The sequence below is a fragment of the Strongylocentrotus purpuratus genome, unplaced genomic scaffold, assembly GCF_000002235.5.
Source record: "Strongylocentrotus purpuratus isolate Spur 01 unplaced genomic scaffold, Spur_5.0 spur5_scaffold_11, whole genome shotgun sequence".
Taxonomy (NCBI): Eukaryota; Metazoa; Echinodermata; class Echinoidea; order Camarodonta; family Strongylocentrotidae; genus Strongylocentrotus; species Strongylocentrotus purpuratus.
In genome coordinates this window covers 3971987-3989196 of record NW_022145596.1, presented here as the reverse complement: position 1 = coordinate 3989196, position 17210 = coordinate 3971987, and the positions used below count along the sequence as shown (strand labels likewise).

Sequence of the window (17210 nt, the reverse complement as noted above, 5' to 3'; positions counted from 1 at the left end):
TAAAAAAAAGAAGAAGACATTTGAGGGTCTGTTGGTGTAGAGCGTTGATTATCATCATTACTATTCATTGAACAATCTAATGGAGGGTCATATCCTAGTGGAAACAATGTTGTTTGTGTTCAAGGAGAGAGAGAGAGACAGAGAGAGAGAGAGAGAGAGAGAGAGAGAGAGGGGTGAAAGAAAGAAAGAAAGTAATAGAAGAGATAAAAACAAAAGGTTTTAGATACTAAAAGAGATGGAGCTTTCCGAAAAGTGAGGCAAAGACAAAATAATGTTGATAGATTGTAGGCTGCACTGTGTTGGATATAATAGAATGAGAGAGAAGACGATAGAACATATATGCAGAGATAGAGAGCAAGAAAGAAAGAAAGACAGAAAGAGGGAGAGGTAGAAGATGTGTCAGAGATGAAAAAGAGGGAGAGAGAGAGGGGGGGGGGGCACAGATAGTCCTTGCTTAATATATACCGTAGATTTGAGTGATATTGGTCAGCTGTATATATATTAGGAGGTGATACAGATCGATGGATAATCCAGGGGTAATACCGGTGAAGATGTGAATGTCTAAATATGTAATGAGGGAGGAGAGCAATTAGAGCTGCAATAAAACACACCACTGCTATGGCTCATTACACTGTCTAGTTTGCGCGTGATTAATGGCAGAATATCTGCCCTAATTTTTCTCCTGCTCAAGTCTTGTAATATTGTATGAGGAAATAAAATAAGATCTGTGGCAGGCTGTGAAGTGAACCATCGCATTCAAGAAAGCAATTTGTTTGTTTTTTGCTAAGAACTTCCTGTGGATCAATTCCACTTTCTGTGTGTTTACTTTAGAAAGTAAAAAAACAAATTATTAAAGTGATGTATCAACAGAACACAAACTTGAAAATTATACTTTAGCATCTAGCATGAATTCATAGATGTATTGTGGTGCACTGTCATAGCAATATGGAATGAAATGGATATATTTTGATATATCGGTAGTGATAAATATAATGATTAACTAATCTTTTGTTTTATGATTTGTTACTGTAATGAGTCTTGTAATACAAGTCAGCGATATACTAATCACTGGTTGCTCATTTCCCTGTCAGATGTCAATCTTTATTGTTGAGATAATCATGCAATTGTTCATGTGCTGATTGACTCTCTGCACTGCCTTTATTCTGTATATATTCTTGAATAATCTGATTACAAAAATTGTGGATCTCGGTCACACGCTTGTCAATGCTTGTGGGCTTGTGGCATCCATCGGGTTAAGCTTGTGCATCATCATCACATGAAAGATGTTATCGGCTGCTCACTTGCCTAAACAAAAATAAAACAAGAGAAAACAAATCCTCAAGGATATCACACCTTCGAGACAGCTCAGCAAAGAAAGAGAAGAGGTTTAAATCCACCCCAAGGACGACAGGGGAACTGGGCGGAAAGAGGGCTCCATCTTGGGGCCAATTCAGTCAAGGGTATTAATCGAGACGACGGCCCCGTCATTGCACATCAGATTGAAGGAGCCTAAATCGCATGCAACTAATTACAGGGTGCCAATTTTCTTTTGTCATAGTCATATTGCTATATTAGATTGCTGGAGACGACTCGGCAGTGAAGGTATTAACTAATCAAGGAAAAGGATTTTCTTAAGAGATGAGTGAATCAGCTTTCAGCTCTGAAATTGGCAACCAGTCACTCATAATTATTTTCTTTTCATTTAAGAATTAGATAGATAATATAACATGCCAGTTATAAAAGACAGTTTTACAGTGCCAGGAAATTGCCTAATATTTGTAATGGCAAATTTGCTTGATAGAATTAATAATTTTGTTTATCATGGGGTGTTTAACCTCATGTGTATATTGAAAAGTAGCTATCTTGTTAGAAAATTCTTCCCTTAAGCTCATAGAAATAATATGAGAAGGAAACACGGATGACACTCTTCTTTACGTGAGTGTAGATTTGTTTAGTCACAATTGCTGTGTGCCTTTAGGCTCAATGTGTATTCTTCACACTAAATGGACCTGTGATGGATACACTGTTAATTAGTAGCTCCATCTCAATGGTGCGTGCTGTTGGCAGTTTTCTTCTAGAGTATGAACCCCTCAAGAACATGAGAGAAAGCAGTCATGACGTCACAAACAAAGAGGAACACCAGGTGATCACATTAGGGGTTTTTCACGCCTGATTTGTGTCAGAAAAATGTGATGATGGTTATTTTTTACCTGACTGCTAAGAAAGCATAAATGCTTGTAAGTAAAGCTATGGTCACAAATCAGAGCAGCGACCGACCGATCAGTAGCCTGCTCGGTCGCTGCTGGAATTAGGCATCGCCCAGCGATTAGGTCGGTGCCCGGGTGGCGACCGCCAAGGCACCGAGCGTATTTTGGGCGGCGAGTGAAAAGTGAGCAGGCGCCGCCCAAATTTAACTCAGCGTTAAGACTTCAGCGGCGACCGAGCGATGCCCTAAAAGCGAGCGGTGCCTGGGTGGCCGCCGCTCGTTGGCCGCCGCTCTGTGGCCGGGCAGCCGCCTGGCAGAATTGGTTAAAAACTCGCCGCTCGGCCGACGAGCAGGCTACTTTTGGGTAATGTGACCATAGCATAAGCAACCAGATGGCCAACGGCTTTACGTCCTCTCCGAGGGACCTGGTAATGAGTATTAATGCCTTACCAAATGGCACATGTCCATATCTTATTCAGGTGATATGACCTTCGCTCAGGTAACAATGACTCTAGTGACATTTGCCCTGGTTTTATATTGTCAAAAGTATATATTGTTAGTTTTAGTGTTGTAATTGGGGTTTTATTAGTTAGGTTTAGGTATAGGGTTAGAGTTATTTATAGTGTTGGGTCAAGGGTTGAAATGAGGAATTCAGTTAGTGAAAGAAATTGATCATGGAGCAATTGTCATAGGAGTATATGTTGTACAAGCCTTCCTGGTTCTGTTTAGATCAAATTTCTGAAGAAAGCCATTCATGATTATTTCCTCAAATCCACACCTTCCTATTCTATCACATGAATATAGGATGTTTGTTGAAATATTGCACATGTACTTTCTTTCTTCTTCGCTCTGAGGAAGAAAGGTGGCAAGCAGCCAGAAAGGTCTACTGTTTGTCATTCACACCATCACTACCTTTGATTAATTAACCTGACTATGCATAAAGAAACCAAACGTTGAAGAAAATTCGAACTTTGGATCAGCTTTTGTGAAGTCTTTATCTGGAATATGTCACAAGCATGTACTACATAAACCTTTATTTTCATGAATTTCATGCACCGTTGCAGGGTCATGAATTAAACAGCACGCACACCAGAAATGGCAGTGCATACACTATCACATATTGAATAACCTGTGCTAATATAACTGTAGAAACAGAACAACGTGTGAAAATGTTGGCATCCTTGTCATCCGTAAAAATATTTCTACATGAGAATATCAGCATGTACAGTAGTTGTATTTACATTAATGTTGTTAAACCTGACCTGTTTGATCTGCTACGTGTATGTTCTACCTGATCAGTATTTACGCATAGTTTTTCAACATGAAGTATAATGTAGGTGACTAGGTGTGAAAACGCCTGATGAGCGCGATAGCTAGGTGTAGACAGGCGATGGCTTCTCCAGACACACGGATGTCCCAATCGCGATACGAAGCAATTTAATGCGGGGGTCGCTCTGCCTTCACCTCAACATTTTCATGTTGGCCGCTTCGGTATCGGCTCGTTCCTTCTCAATTTCACCTCTCATCTCCTCTCTTTTCACACAACATGCTGAGAATGATGATGCGTGCTCTGTGGCATGCTGCAATCAATAGATAGGCATTTCTCAGCGTCCTACAATGGGAAGATGCTAAAGCTCATTCGAAATTATGATTGGATCTTCTAAAATTAGGATTACATCTTCTAAATTATGATTACATCTTCTAAAATTATAAATTCATGTTCTAAATTGTGATTACCGGTACATCTTCTAAATTATGATTGCATCTTCTAAATTATGATTGCTTCTTCTCAATTATGATGACATCTTCTAAATTATGATTACATCTTTTGAATTAGGATTACATGTACATCTTCTAAATTTTGATTGCATCTTTTAAATTATGATTGCATCTAATAAATTAGAATTGCATCTTCTAAATTTTGATTGCATCTTCTAAATTATGATTGTATCTTCTAAATTAGAATTGCATCTTCTAAATTTTGATTGCATCGTCTAAATTATGATTACATCTTGCTGAGAAGTGACTGTGTGCATGTCATGTCACTAATCAGACGACGGGAGATTACTTGTATACATGTATTATCTGAAATTGTGGTCAATTTATATATTAAGACATTCCATGATTACCCCTGCTGGAGACAAGCAATATTGTTTGGTGTAATTGCTGCAGCACAGTTGGGTACCTTGAGTCTGTGTTCTTCAGATTCTAGACCACGCAATGATCAGACTTCCTTAACAATGATAATAAAAAGGGGCAGTTACACTGTCATCCAAACACGCCAAAAAATGCCAAACCGGAGCCTGGCCGCGATGTTACCAAGGGCAACTACGTTTTACCGGCAGACATGCCAAGCCCCAAACATTCCAAAACGAAGTGTGATCTTTTGGCGTGTTTTGGCGTGTTTTGGCGTGTTTGGCAAGTATAACCGCTCGCAGTTGTAACATCGCGATGTTAGGCACGTGACTTCCGGCACTTCCGGATTGTTACCCGCGCTCTTTTAAACCACGTTCTTCCCGTGTGATATTTATAGCATTTCCATCGTCGCGCGTGTTATCCGTTCATTCAGCTCCGTTTGTTCCAATTCCGTTAACTCATCCTTTATTCAATCTTCGTTATTCCCGTCTGGCCATATCTGTCTAGTAGTAGTATTTGAGTGTTTTGTTAGATTAATTAATATGGAAGTGAACAATTCCCATTGGACTGATGATGAGATGAAGTTCTTGATTTCGATGTGGAGGCAGGGAGAGCTCCTCCACCAGACTTCCAAGCGTCCCTGCAAACGTGGGGAAAAGGGCTTCAGAGAAATGAGTGAAAGCATGAAATTAACAATTAACAACGATGATTTTCTTAACCTTCCCATATCGTTTTTACTACTAGATTTCGATTGAATTTGGGAAAACTGAATCAGCAGCCGTAGTCCGTACTTCGTAACTTATCCACTCTTGCCTCAAATACTACACGCGAGATAAACAAAACATATCGCATGCATGCGCATGGGATGTATCGCTATTTAGCTAGCTATAGCGCTAGCTGGAAATTGCGCGCGCTAAAAATCTTATAGCAGGCCGGGGTCAAAGGTCGGGAAGACTGCACATGCGCATTACCAACCGAAACACGCCAAAACATCGCTGAACAGCTCCGTCGGTGATGTTTCAGCACAAGTGTAACCGGGTGCACGAAACATCGCGACTTTTCAAAATGAGGTATTTGACAGTATAAATGCGCCTATATTCCGCTTTTATATCAAGCACTTAATACATCTAAGATGTCTCTAAGCGCTTAAGGGGAAGAATGAATAAATGATTAATGATAATAATAATAGTAGATCACATTTAAAACGTGCCTAATACATTGTTTCTCGGCGCAGTGGTGCTGTGGACCCAGCAACCATTAAGTGAAGCGCTGTCCTTACACAAAATAAAAGCCGGGACGATTACACAATATTATTCAAAAAAATTAAAGTATGTTACAGATAAATAAATCAATCAACTTAATCTTATATCATGCTAAAGATGACTTAATTCATAAATAATAGTAGTATGATATCTATTTTATTTATTTATCTATTGTGACATGTTTAGAGAAAACAGAAATTCATGACATGGATTTTAAAGTGTGTATAGAAGGAGCATTTTGGATGTAGGACGGGAGGCTATTCCCACTACCGGGGGGGGGGGGGGGGGGGGGGGGCGGCTACAAAAAGCGCTCTATCGCTGTATCTTGTTTTCACACAAGGGCCAGGAATTAGTTGAAAGTGAGAGAAAGTTGAAGCACGCAACCTGGAGGAGGGTGGGGGGGGGGGGGTTGGATTTTACGAGACACGAAAGGTACATTGGGCATTCACCGTTACGGATTTTAAAGGCAAGGAGAAGAATGTAGAGTGGAGATTGCGGAAAATTGGAGTAATATGTTTGCAAGGTCTTGAGCGGGTAACTAGACGAGTGGAAGCATTTTAGATATGCTGAAGAGGAAGAAGGTGGGAAGGAGGCCATTACAGAAGTCTAAATGGAAAGTGAGAAATGTATCAGTTGTTCTGTAGTGGGTTTAATTAAGACTATAATGCTTACTTTAAAATAGTTACAGTCTAAACTGTAATAGTAAGACAATTAAAGAAACATTTAAACATGTATAAGGCCTTTGAAATGTGATTCAAATCTTGGCAAAACTATAATCTTTAAAACAAACATTTAAATCCAAGTATAATGACATGAAACATGAAATGCCATTTGCAGTAACAATCAATCCTTTTTTTTTAATGTGATATTTTTACATCCCCATACCTCAAAGCCATCGGAAACTTAATGTGAAGTTGAATAAATGAATAATGCAGTAATATAAAATACCTCAGCCGATACATAACTCTACATATTTTATGGAATGCTATAAAATCTTTTCATGTGATATTACCAGGGTGAATGTTTCCCAATATAATTATCAACAAGAGGATGATGACAAAAATGTGAGACCTGTATTCTTTTTCTGTCAAGTACATCTCTGTGAATCAATGTTTTATTAATAATAATAATAATAATAGTGGGTTCTTGTATAGCGCTCATGTCAGTCAGATTTGACCCTCCTGGTGCTCCCGATTATTACCCTGGCTTTAGCACGGCTGCTATACGGCGCTCTAGCATTTCAAGGAATAAATTCCTACCAGGTACTTAAAGATAAACTTTAAAAAATACCTTGTTCATCCTCAACCATATGGTAGTTCAAGTGCACTATCTAGGTTAACAAGTGGGGTGAAATCAAAGTGACATATGTTTATTTACACTAGGGGATACATGTTTATATGTTAACTTGACACCCACTACCTTCATGAGATAACAATCAATTTATCAAACTTTGTCATATGCTAGTCTCAACCATCAGGAAAGGTCCATATAAACCAAACAGAGGGAGTACAATAATGGTGAAATGATTGGTGATAATCCTGAGTACCTCTACAATGTGGTAACTTCCTCCTCCCTTTCCAAGTAAAAAAAAAATTCAATCCATCATGACTATTTGAATAGATTGCCCGTATGGATATTTTTTTGTCACTATTTATTCGCAAATAAAAATGGTGTCAGGCCTTTCGACCATGAAAGGACAGTGAGACCGGAAGACACACAAATGGGTGGAAAAAATGAACCTTTTTTTGTACTTTGTTCCCTTCTGAGTTTACAGAACAGGGGCCTGTTTCATAAAACTTGTTATCTATAACAACTGCTAAATTTCTATGACAAATTTGCTCTCACCCATTCAGATGCCATGATTTCAGTAGCTTATAACCGTAGCTTGTAACTTGTTATTGATATCAAGTTTTATGAAACAGGGCGCTGTTGTTGTATATGTCCATGATATTCAGTCTGACAGACATTCTTTCTGGTAGTGGTAAGATGCATATATTGACATAGTGAAAAGTATGGATAGTAAATATTGGTCTTGTGAGCCTTCAGTCTCTTCGGTGTTCAGTCAGTCTTGTGGATCTTGCTTCACCTATTGTCTCCTAGGCCTCTGGCAAACTTGGATGTCTCCCTTAATATTGATAAACAAATAATGGGAATTGGGGTCGAGAGTGCTAAAAGTGTTCATTTCTCTCTTGGAAAGGGGTTAAGAATGATTTTGGTTTTCCACATGAACTGGGATAACATACCGTATATGTAATTGACATGTAGTTTCCATGAATATCTTTCCTATTAGAGGAAAATGAGTCTGCAAATTTACTTGAACAGTCAAATATCACACATTGCTTAACATTAATGGGAATGTTAAGGTTATACCCAGCTATGTTCGAATACCTGAAATAATTGACACCCCTCCCTTAAAAGAATTATATAAAGGGAACATTATCAAACTTAAGCATGAAGGAAGTAGCTCCCAAATGAAAATAGATTAGAGAAAATGTGGGACCACAGATTGCTTCCTCACCCACTGCATAATTTTATGTTCAAATAAAAATAAAAATAAATAAATATTTTTAATTTCTAAATGCTGTCAATGATAAAACAGAAAAAATGCTATTTTTAAAATATAAAAATAGGACTTGCTTAACATAGATTCTCCATTAGATAGAGATTAAATGAAGGAAAAGATGTATAAGTTGTAATTTTGAATGAATGAAAGAATACATACAATACATACAAGAAAAATGAATTTTTATTAAAATTTATTTTTTAGCATTATATTACTGAAAAAGCCTTTGTGAATACATTATAGTTGATACACAATTTAGACTTTCTTCATTGAAATCACCTGCTACAACTAAAACAGCTATTTTGCCTAGTTGGCACATATTGGCGTACCCCTACTGAATGATACAACTGTAAGATACTGATAATCAGGCAGTTTTCAGACTGAATTTCCTCTATTAATTCACAACACACATTGCTGTTGCTACAACAGCACATTAATGTGCATGTAGTGATCTGACTTCAATGTCACCTTCAATAATTACCAGCGAGTTATGTTGTTTCTGTGTTTTCCAATGTGTATGAACAGTCAAAGGACATTCAAACAGCCAGCAAACAAACAAAGAACATAACAAATTGCACATTTTCACTTCATGACTTGATGAAGAATGGTTAGGCTATCCTTGTCATATATCTTGTTCAGTATTGAACATGGTATGAGAATGTAACACTTACTCTTCTCACCTTGTGTGTGTGAAGGTGAGTTGACTGCTGGGTGGGCAGTGTAGTGATATTATTGGGTATGATGCCAGAAGGACGTGTTAACCCTTATACCTTAATATAGAGTTAAGTGTCCTTCTCGATATGACCGTGAATAACAATATATATATACATATATTCATTAAATGCATAATTTTGCCGCTATGCCACGGTCTGTGGCACATCAGTCTGCAATCATAATTTTGGTCATAGTATAAAAGTGAAATATGTGAAAATTGGAATTCGAGTTTGATGAGGCTTATGCAGAATATTCTACCACGCATCGGAATATTGTATTAAGGTTAGGGTTAGAGTTTGGATCAGGGTTAGTTAAAGTTTGGAGTAGGGTCAGGGTCAGGCCCTAGAGCCAGGGTCATATTTCTTGTTGACTAGGATATTCTGCAGTTGTTTCAATAATAATAATGATCATGTATGTCCAAAGCCAGAAGGGAGTTACCTTTATCAGTTTGATCAGGGAGGTGACACGACTTTAATGCACTTTTTTGGCGTATGCAAATGATTAGATCGTGTGTAGTGCCTTAATTGAAAACACCAAATCGCTTTAGATTGACATTGAGATATATGATTGTTTTTTCAGCTTGAGGATGACATAGTTGCAGTTCCTGGCTACCTGACAACAATGAAGAACTTTGCCATGCAACAGAGCACCAAGGATTGGCTTCTCCTGGAATTCTCTTCCCTGGGATTTATTGGTAAGTCCACGGATTTCCATAGACCTGCAATACCAGGTGCTTGTGATTCTAGGTCTTAGGCTCCAGACAAGGAGAGGCACAAACTGAGTTTGGTCCACCCCCTCCTGCATGCTATCTATAGGCGTTTCTTCACTCGAGATTGCCAAATATCCCGCTATTTGAACTTTCCCGATCGCAAACTATCCAGCTAATTTGCATCTTCATCAGCCCGAAGTTGCGATTAGCAGGATATTTGGTCGGGATAATATCCCAAGATATCTCGGTCTAGTTTGCAAAATATTCCCCTAAATATTGAGCTATTTGTCCGGTGCGTTTTCACCAGACCGAAGACTCGCACTATGCGCGAACGCTGAGCAAAATATCTTGAGCTAATTTCTCAAGGTCGAGTTTCAAGTTTCGAGGTCGAATCTCGAGCTGATGAAGACGCGATTTGTAACTTCAGGATTATTTCCCAAATCAGAAATAGCGGGCTATTTGGCAATCTCGAGATGATGAAAACGCGCCTATGGATTCTAGGTCTTAGGCTCCAGACAAGGAGAGAAACAAACTGAGTTTGATCCACCTCCTCCACATGCTATCTCTAACTGGGTTCTATCGGAGTCACACCGATGAAAATACCGATTGAATTTTCCTTATGTAAACAAAGGTGAAACCGCAGTTTTCCCCCTGTCGCTTTCTAACTGCCGGTGAAATTCACTCGCTGTGGCGAGCCCTTGCCGGAAGTGGAAGAATTATTGCGTAATTATTAAGCCCGCGCTCCATCTAGCTAGCATGCAGCATGTTCAACCATAAGTCAACAAACACAGCTGGTTACGATAAAGCGCGCGTATATTGCGACCGTTGACCATTTTAATCGCTGTTTTAATCGCCTTTTTCTCCCGAACGTTTTCTAACTGGCCGTTTCATCGGTGTCACACCGATAGAATGAGAATTTCTCCTGCTCTTGAGCAGGAGAATTTCTCACCGATAGAATGAGAATTTCTCCTGCTCTTGAGCAGGAGAATTTAATCGCCTATTTCTCTTCTTTTCATCGGCTATTTAATCGCCTTTTTCTCCTCTGTTGCTTTCTAACTGACCGTTTCATCGGATGCGTCCGGATGCATCCGATGAAAATCAGTGCAGTTAGAAAAGGGTATATGTGTGTGATAAACCCCTGTTGCACCAAACTCTGAATCTATCTCAGGGTGCTCCAAGAGGGGTTTGGCTTTTGCTAAACTCTCTCCAAACCTACCCAAGACAGTTTTGGTAGTGCTGTACACTAAATGCACATTGTCGGCAGGCATAGCCTAGCAAGTAGAAAGCAGCTCACAAAACCAAGCATGGGTTGTTTTGGGGCAAGTCTGTGTATTAAACAGGGATCTAAAAATCAGGAGAGCTTTTGTGGCAGCCTTTTGGAAACATGTCTCCAGAAAGGAGAAGAAGAAACAAAGTTCACTCCTCCCCACATACTACCTATGCCTAAATGAGTTGCAGTAACTTGTTGTGTTTAGTACCAACAACTGTATTTGATTCAATTGTAGAGGATTTTAAATGTATTATGAACATGGTTTACACTGATTTTATTGTTTGGCATTGCTTAGCCTGACTCATGTTCAAACAATGTTGGTGACTGCTTGTTGAAATGCCTTAGTTGCCAAGTTGGAACCGGGTCTTGGAATCTGGATTTGACATCATTGCGTGTATAACAATGTTTGCCATCTCACTCCATCAATGACAATACAGTACACTCAGGTTAGAGCGTGAGGTTAAAGTGAATAGAGACCGGGTTTATAACCCAGTGCTAGTGTCCAACGTAAGAGAAGTGACATTGGTCCCGTACATACATGTAGAACTTCAAGTTATTGTGAGTGCTTTACTTGTTTACGTTTATTACATTTCTTAGTATTGAGATCAAAAAGTTGTCAGCAAAGTGACTCAACATCAGTTGTCTTTTCCGATCTCCCTTTATACATGTATCTCCCTTGTTTTAATCATTAAAATGATTGTTGTCGTTTCAACATTAGCCAACAAAATGCCTTTTAGAGAGCTTTTGCTTGGATTATATTGTCTGTTTGGAGTCAGAAGGCGTTAACTCATATGCTGTAACACAAAGTTATAGTCTTCTCTTTGAGTTGTAGTGCATTCTCATTTAAAGTGCTCTCGATGTTTGAAGAGAGTGAATACATGTGCTTGCATATATCACCCAATATACTACATCAGCAATATGAAGAACCTCAGAAGTTCAATGAACAGCAAGCTTAGCGATCAGAATTCTGGAAACCTCATCACAAAGAGTAATTCTTGAAGTAGTTTGACAGCTCAGCACTTGAACATTGACAGAATAGTAGGCTGTGCTGACTACTGCAGTTCAACATGAACTTTGACATAAACTTTGACATGAACTTTCCACTCATAAAAACTGTTGTATTTCCACTGCACCAAACAAATATAAGAGGACTCTTTGAAGATAGAGTTTATGTTTACTGGAATAGAAGTATAGGGTGGAGAGGAGCAGTTTAAAAAAGGAGTACAAAATGAGGAAAGACCAGAGGCAAATAGAAAAGACAGGATATGGGTAAGGTTTAACATTAAAGAATGAAGAGGAAAAGGGAGATCTTGTGCGTGGCATCTAAATTAGATTAAAAATCATCCAATAGACGGACAGACATTCATTGACATGACACCCCTTCTGTGATAATATTCTTTCATGTATCCAACGGGCATTGTATTGTTACCCCCCTCCCTCTGGCAATGTTGCGGTAGTGCTTGTGATAACCAAATTATACATTCTCTTCCGGCTTTTGTTTTCCCCTTGGGTGTCATGCTGTGATGCCATGCCATCATGCCATGAATCAGCAGAATGAGTTTTCAACATTCTTTTTCCTCACAAAGAAACATCTCCTGTTTAAAGGTATAGACCAGTTTTGGAAACGCCCCCTCTCAGAAAATGAAATGGAAACTCTTATTACCAATCATGTGAAAGAATATGTTTTGACTTATACGTGATGATACAAATTCTGCCAGGAAAATGCCAACTAATTGATATATCTGGTAAATTATCTTAATGATCCGGCCTGGATAGATATCACAAATGCACTTCAACATTGAACATTTGGGCATATATTTCTGTTTTTTGCAAATTTAGGTTGAAGTATTGCCACCTAGACCTCTGAGGGCAATATTTAAGCAATATTGAATGGATATTTTTGCTTTTGGTTGCTATGCTTGAACAGAGAGATAGAGTAAGAAAGAGTAAGGGAGAAAATGTGCGAGAGGGGGGAGTGGGAGGGCAAACAAAGAGAAAAAAAGGTAGAGATGAAAAGGGATTGGGACAAATAGAGGGAGAAACAAGAGATTAAGGGAGAAGAGGAGAAAGTGAGTGAGAAAGAGAGAGAGAGAGAGAGAGAGAGGGAAGAGAGAGAGAGAGAGAGAGAGAGAGAGCATTAATGTAGCATTCGGGGAAAGTTGAGGTTCTCATTTTCAGCCTGTCATTGTGACTCCATGCCCTTGCAGTGTTTTGATACGAGGGATGGTGAAAGCAATTGTTGCCACCTAAGCCATCGGATGAGATTTCTCCATGTGTGCCATCTGCTCCTCCATCTTGTTCCTCTTTTGTTCCCGTGGCAACCGAATCAGGAGGGGGGGTAAATTATCCATGTTCGGCACAATCGAGCCCCTCAGCAGTGGCTTTACTGAGTCAGCTGTCTGTTTTGAAGAAGGTCCTGCTACCTACCGGGCATAGGTTCGGTGGCGCAGCAGAGAAGTTGATGTTGGGTACATCATTCATGCTCTGCTTTGTTCCTGCTTCCTCGTGATATCTTTAGTAGATTTCAAGCAAGTGATGCATGGGGTGATTGTCAGGTAATGTGATGAGAAGTTGTGATAGAGTCTAAGAAAATAAAGCTTCAAGGTGATTTGTCAAGGTTCAGTGAAGTGGATGATCATCATCTTAGCCATCTGAGTAAGGAAATTTTTGATTAAGCTGAAATCTCACATTACACACAATGGCACCTTAGAAAAGACAAAGGATGCGTATGCTGTATTGACGGAAGCCACTCGTCCAAATGAAAGAGTCTCATTGATGCACATCATACTAGTTAAATGAACTTGGTTTCATCTTTTCACAAGTTAACAGATATTGGTGATTGTATTTCACACAACTGTGATAAACATTTGTTAAAGCCCCACTACACTATTTATAGCTACTTGCGCCCTCTATATGACAAACAATGACTAATCGGTGAACATCGGTCCCTCATGATCCTCTTTTTCTTGTGTTAATTGAGACCTGATTTGATGAGATAACCACCTGTCCAGTGACTTTGCAGGGTGGACTAATCCCTCCAGTAAACTAGTACAGATAGGCTTTAAGTTTGACCAGCTGCTTGCTATTAAACCAGAAGCTTGCTATTAAACCAGAAGCTTTCACAAATAATACACATTTAACCTAATTTATGGCAAGAAACTTTTACAAATTGCATAAAAATTCAATGTTGTGATTTATTTATTTCACTGTATGAAAACATTTGTGAATCTAGACCATGCATAAATTTGCAAATTTTTCATGCATTGTAATTGTTTTCCCAGTAAGTACAGAGCATATCACTTTCCTCACATGGAACTCTTTATTTACCATGCAAGTTGTAGTGCTACTGTATGTGTAATTCTTTAAAGGTCATACAAAGTTTTGGTATGGGGTCATGAACTTGGTTCAAATAATTCAGGCCTGATAAAAACCCGATTTAAATCGGTTTCCCGATTTTTTTTTTCTTCTTCCCGATTTAAAAAACAAAAAACAAAAACAAAAACAAAAAACCAGATTTTTTTTTTTTTTTTTTTTTTTTTACCAGATTTTTTTGTCTTCCCTATTTTATCCTGGTTTTCCCAATCACCCCTTATTTTCTCTTTTCTTCCCTATTTTGCCCTTTTTTCCCCCCAATTTTCTTACTCGAGAGGGGGGAATGTTGTTAGATGCCATTTTTTCCCCGCGAAACCTCTTCTTTTTTTTTTAACTCAAGTGGGGATGGTTGAGTGGAAACAAAAAAAACTGTTTTTTAGTGCTCACTATCACTCCTGCATATTGGAAACATTTGCGATCCTACAATTTTTAGTAATCATTGTCACAGTTGAAATCGAGTCTAAAGTTATGAAATTGTAAATAATAAACTCTTTATGTTGTATAGCTCCCTCTCAAGGTCAAGATATTAATTAGGCTATGAAACATTGTTTCTTGACTAAAATCGACCGATTAGCTTTTCCCGTTTGGATGTTATAGATCACAACTACATATTCTGTGAGATTTTCATGGTCGAAGCTTCCATAGTATGGCCGTAGGCGCCATTTGAAATTTATCAAAATTTTCCGGGAGCACTTGTAAATTGTTATATTCAATTTTTCTCGAAACCAGAAGTGGTTTAGGGGTGAAAATCCAAATATATCAAAATTTTAAAGAATCACTATCCACCCCATTTTCAAAATTTCCCAAAACTTTGTATTATCTTTAAGAGTGATTTCACATCTCATGCGGATAGCAAAGTGACCTTTACAGATTTTCAAATAACTTGACAAAATAAAACCTTGGTTTTGTGTTTAATCTCCCTTGAGAGAAGGGAATGTGTTGAGATTACTGGTGAATTGGTAGTTTATGAGGTTGAATTTCAGTTTTGTGAAAATATGATGAAAATATGTCTTTGCTGCATCTTAAGACTTAGATAAACCATGCTAGAAGTAGAAGTTTGTTTTAAAGAGCGTAATTAAATCAATTTTTTAAGATATCCAAATAACATAACCTAGATATAATAGTAATAATGATATGTCCAGATATACTGGGTTTTGAATGTCAAAAGTAACAAACTAGACAAAACTGCTGAGAAAGAAGCATTTTCATCATTTTTCATACGGGCCTAACCCTCCGCTTATCACATGTAATTTTCATACATACTGGTAATAGTGACAGCTATGGTTGAGAAAAAAAATTAATGCGAAACCCAGCTGTTACTAAACAAACCCATGATTGTTGGTACCTGCACAAACCTAAAAAAAACAGCAGTAATATCCAGCCCCATCCTTCAAAGCCAAGGACAGGTTTGTAATATTGATAGTGCAAGCAGTGATGTGTTGCTTAGTTGAAGTTTGAAGTTATGTGAATTGTTTTCACGAGAGATTTTTCGATCAGTGAAATTTAACCACATTATTGATTCCAGCTGGTGATCATATTTATTAGAATCAATAGAGATATTGACATAGGATATGGAAGTATGACTAGAAGTAGAAGTAGCTAGAGTGGATGGTTCGAGAGTTAAGATATGTCTGTTTAAAGTCAAAAGGGCATTAACACAGATTTACCGCCTTTCTGTCTCTGAACAGACATTATGATATTTTCAGACAAAATCTTGAGTAATGCTCTTTATTATCTATTCAGCTTGTGAAAATAATATTTACACTGGGTAACCACGCGAATGAGGTAGAAAAGAAATCAATTAAGAAACCAATAATGATACAACATGCCTAGATTGCAGAATTTTGATCAAAATTGATCATGATATAGATAGAGGTCGTCTACATGTAAACACCATTCTTGATATACATGTAGCCTATCTTGGCCTTTAATTTCTCATGTACACCGCAGCACCATGTAACCCCATCCCACGTTGTTTTGCCTTTGTTAGTTGGTAAATGAATTGGTGAGATTTGAGCAGACACACAGCAGGTACATGTAGTTAGCATGCAAGAGCTGATCCACTTGGACTGCCTCAAGGGGGTTTTCAATGAGCTGAGGTTTGGCGCCTCAGTCCCCAGCAGCCTACAGGCATGTTGAGTGATGAAGAATTCTGACCAGTGTAGGCTCCTTTCACACATGCCAAGTGGTAGCCCGCCTAAAAAAAGAGCTACAGCTAAATAAAACCTATTTTTTTTGTAAATATGGCAAGTGCAGGGTTAAACAAAATAGCTGTACCGGTGTGTAACATAAACCTGTAAATGTAGTCTCGTATATCCATGTTATAAAATACAGATATGTGAAGCGAAAGATGTATGTGCTGTTTTTAGTAGGCTGTTCTCTATGTCCAGTGTGAAAGAGGCTCAAGTCAATTCATGCTGGCTGTGAAGTGTGTATTACAGAATGTGATGATGCATAATTATCACATCATTGGCTCCTATCCTTGTGCAAGATGAAGGGGCATTGTGTGTAGTGTGTTGATCTTTTGACGGGGATAATACATATTGACTCTAAACGAGAGTGAGAGAGAGGGGGGAGGGGGAGAGGCAGAGATAGCGATAGATAGAGAGAGACAGATATATAGATAGAAGGAGACAGAGACATGGAGAAAGAGAGACAGGGAAAGACGAGGCAATTCTGTGTAAACACATTCAGGGTATATTTTGAGAAGTGAAAGAAAAACAAATCATCTACTTAAGCTGTATGCATATCAAAATAATAACATGCTTACAGTTTTGCCTCTTGAAGTAGCCATCTTGATATACCAGTGTGGGATTTGTTTGTTTGTAGTCATCTTCCTTTACAAATGAAGTGTTTCCTTCAATTGTGATTAATATAATAAATATGAATAATACTTAGAAAAGAATGGAATGTTTGGACTTCAGGGCCCTGTCTTATATAGACTTGTGATTGATCTGGATTTATCACAATTCCTCAGA

General features: G+C 38.4%; 1 protein-coding gene across 1 annotated transcript in view; it reads left to right on the top strand.

Annotated features, from left to right (window-relative positions):
* Window positions 1-17210, top strand: part of LOC115922161 (alpha-1,3-mannosyl-glycoprotein 4-beta-N-acetylglucosaminyltransferase A-like) — a 79478-nt gene that overhangs the window by 41745 nt on the left and 20523 nt on the right. Inside the window, exon 8 of the mRNA XM_030980413.1 lies at window positions 9461-9575. Coding sequence (XP_030836273.1) covers window positions 9461-9575 — 115 coding nt within the window. The remainder of the gene's footprint in view (window positions 1-9460; window positions 9576-17210) is intronic.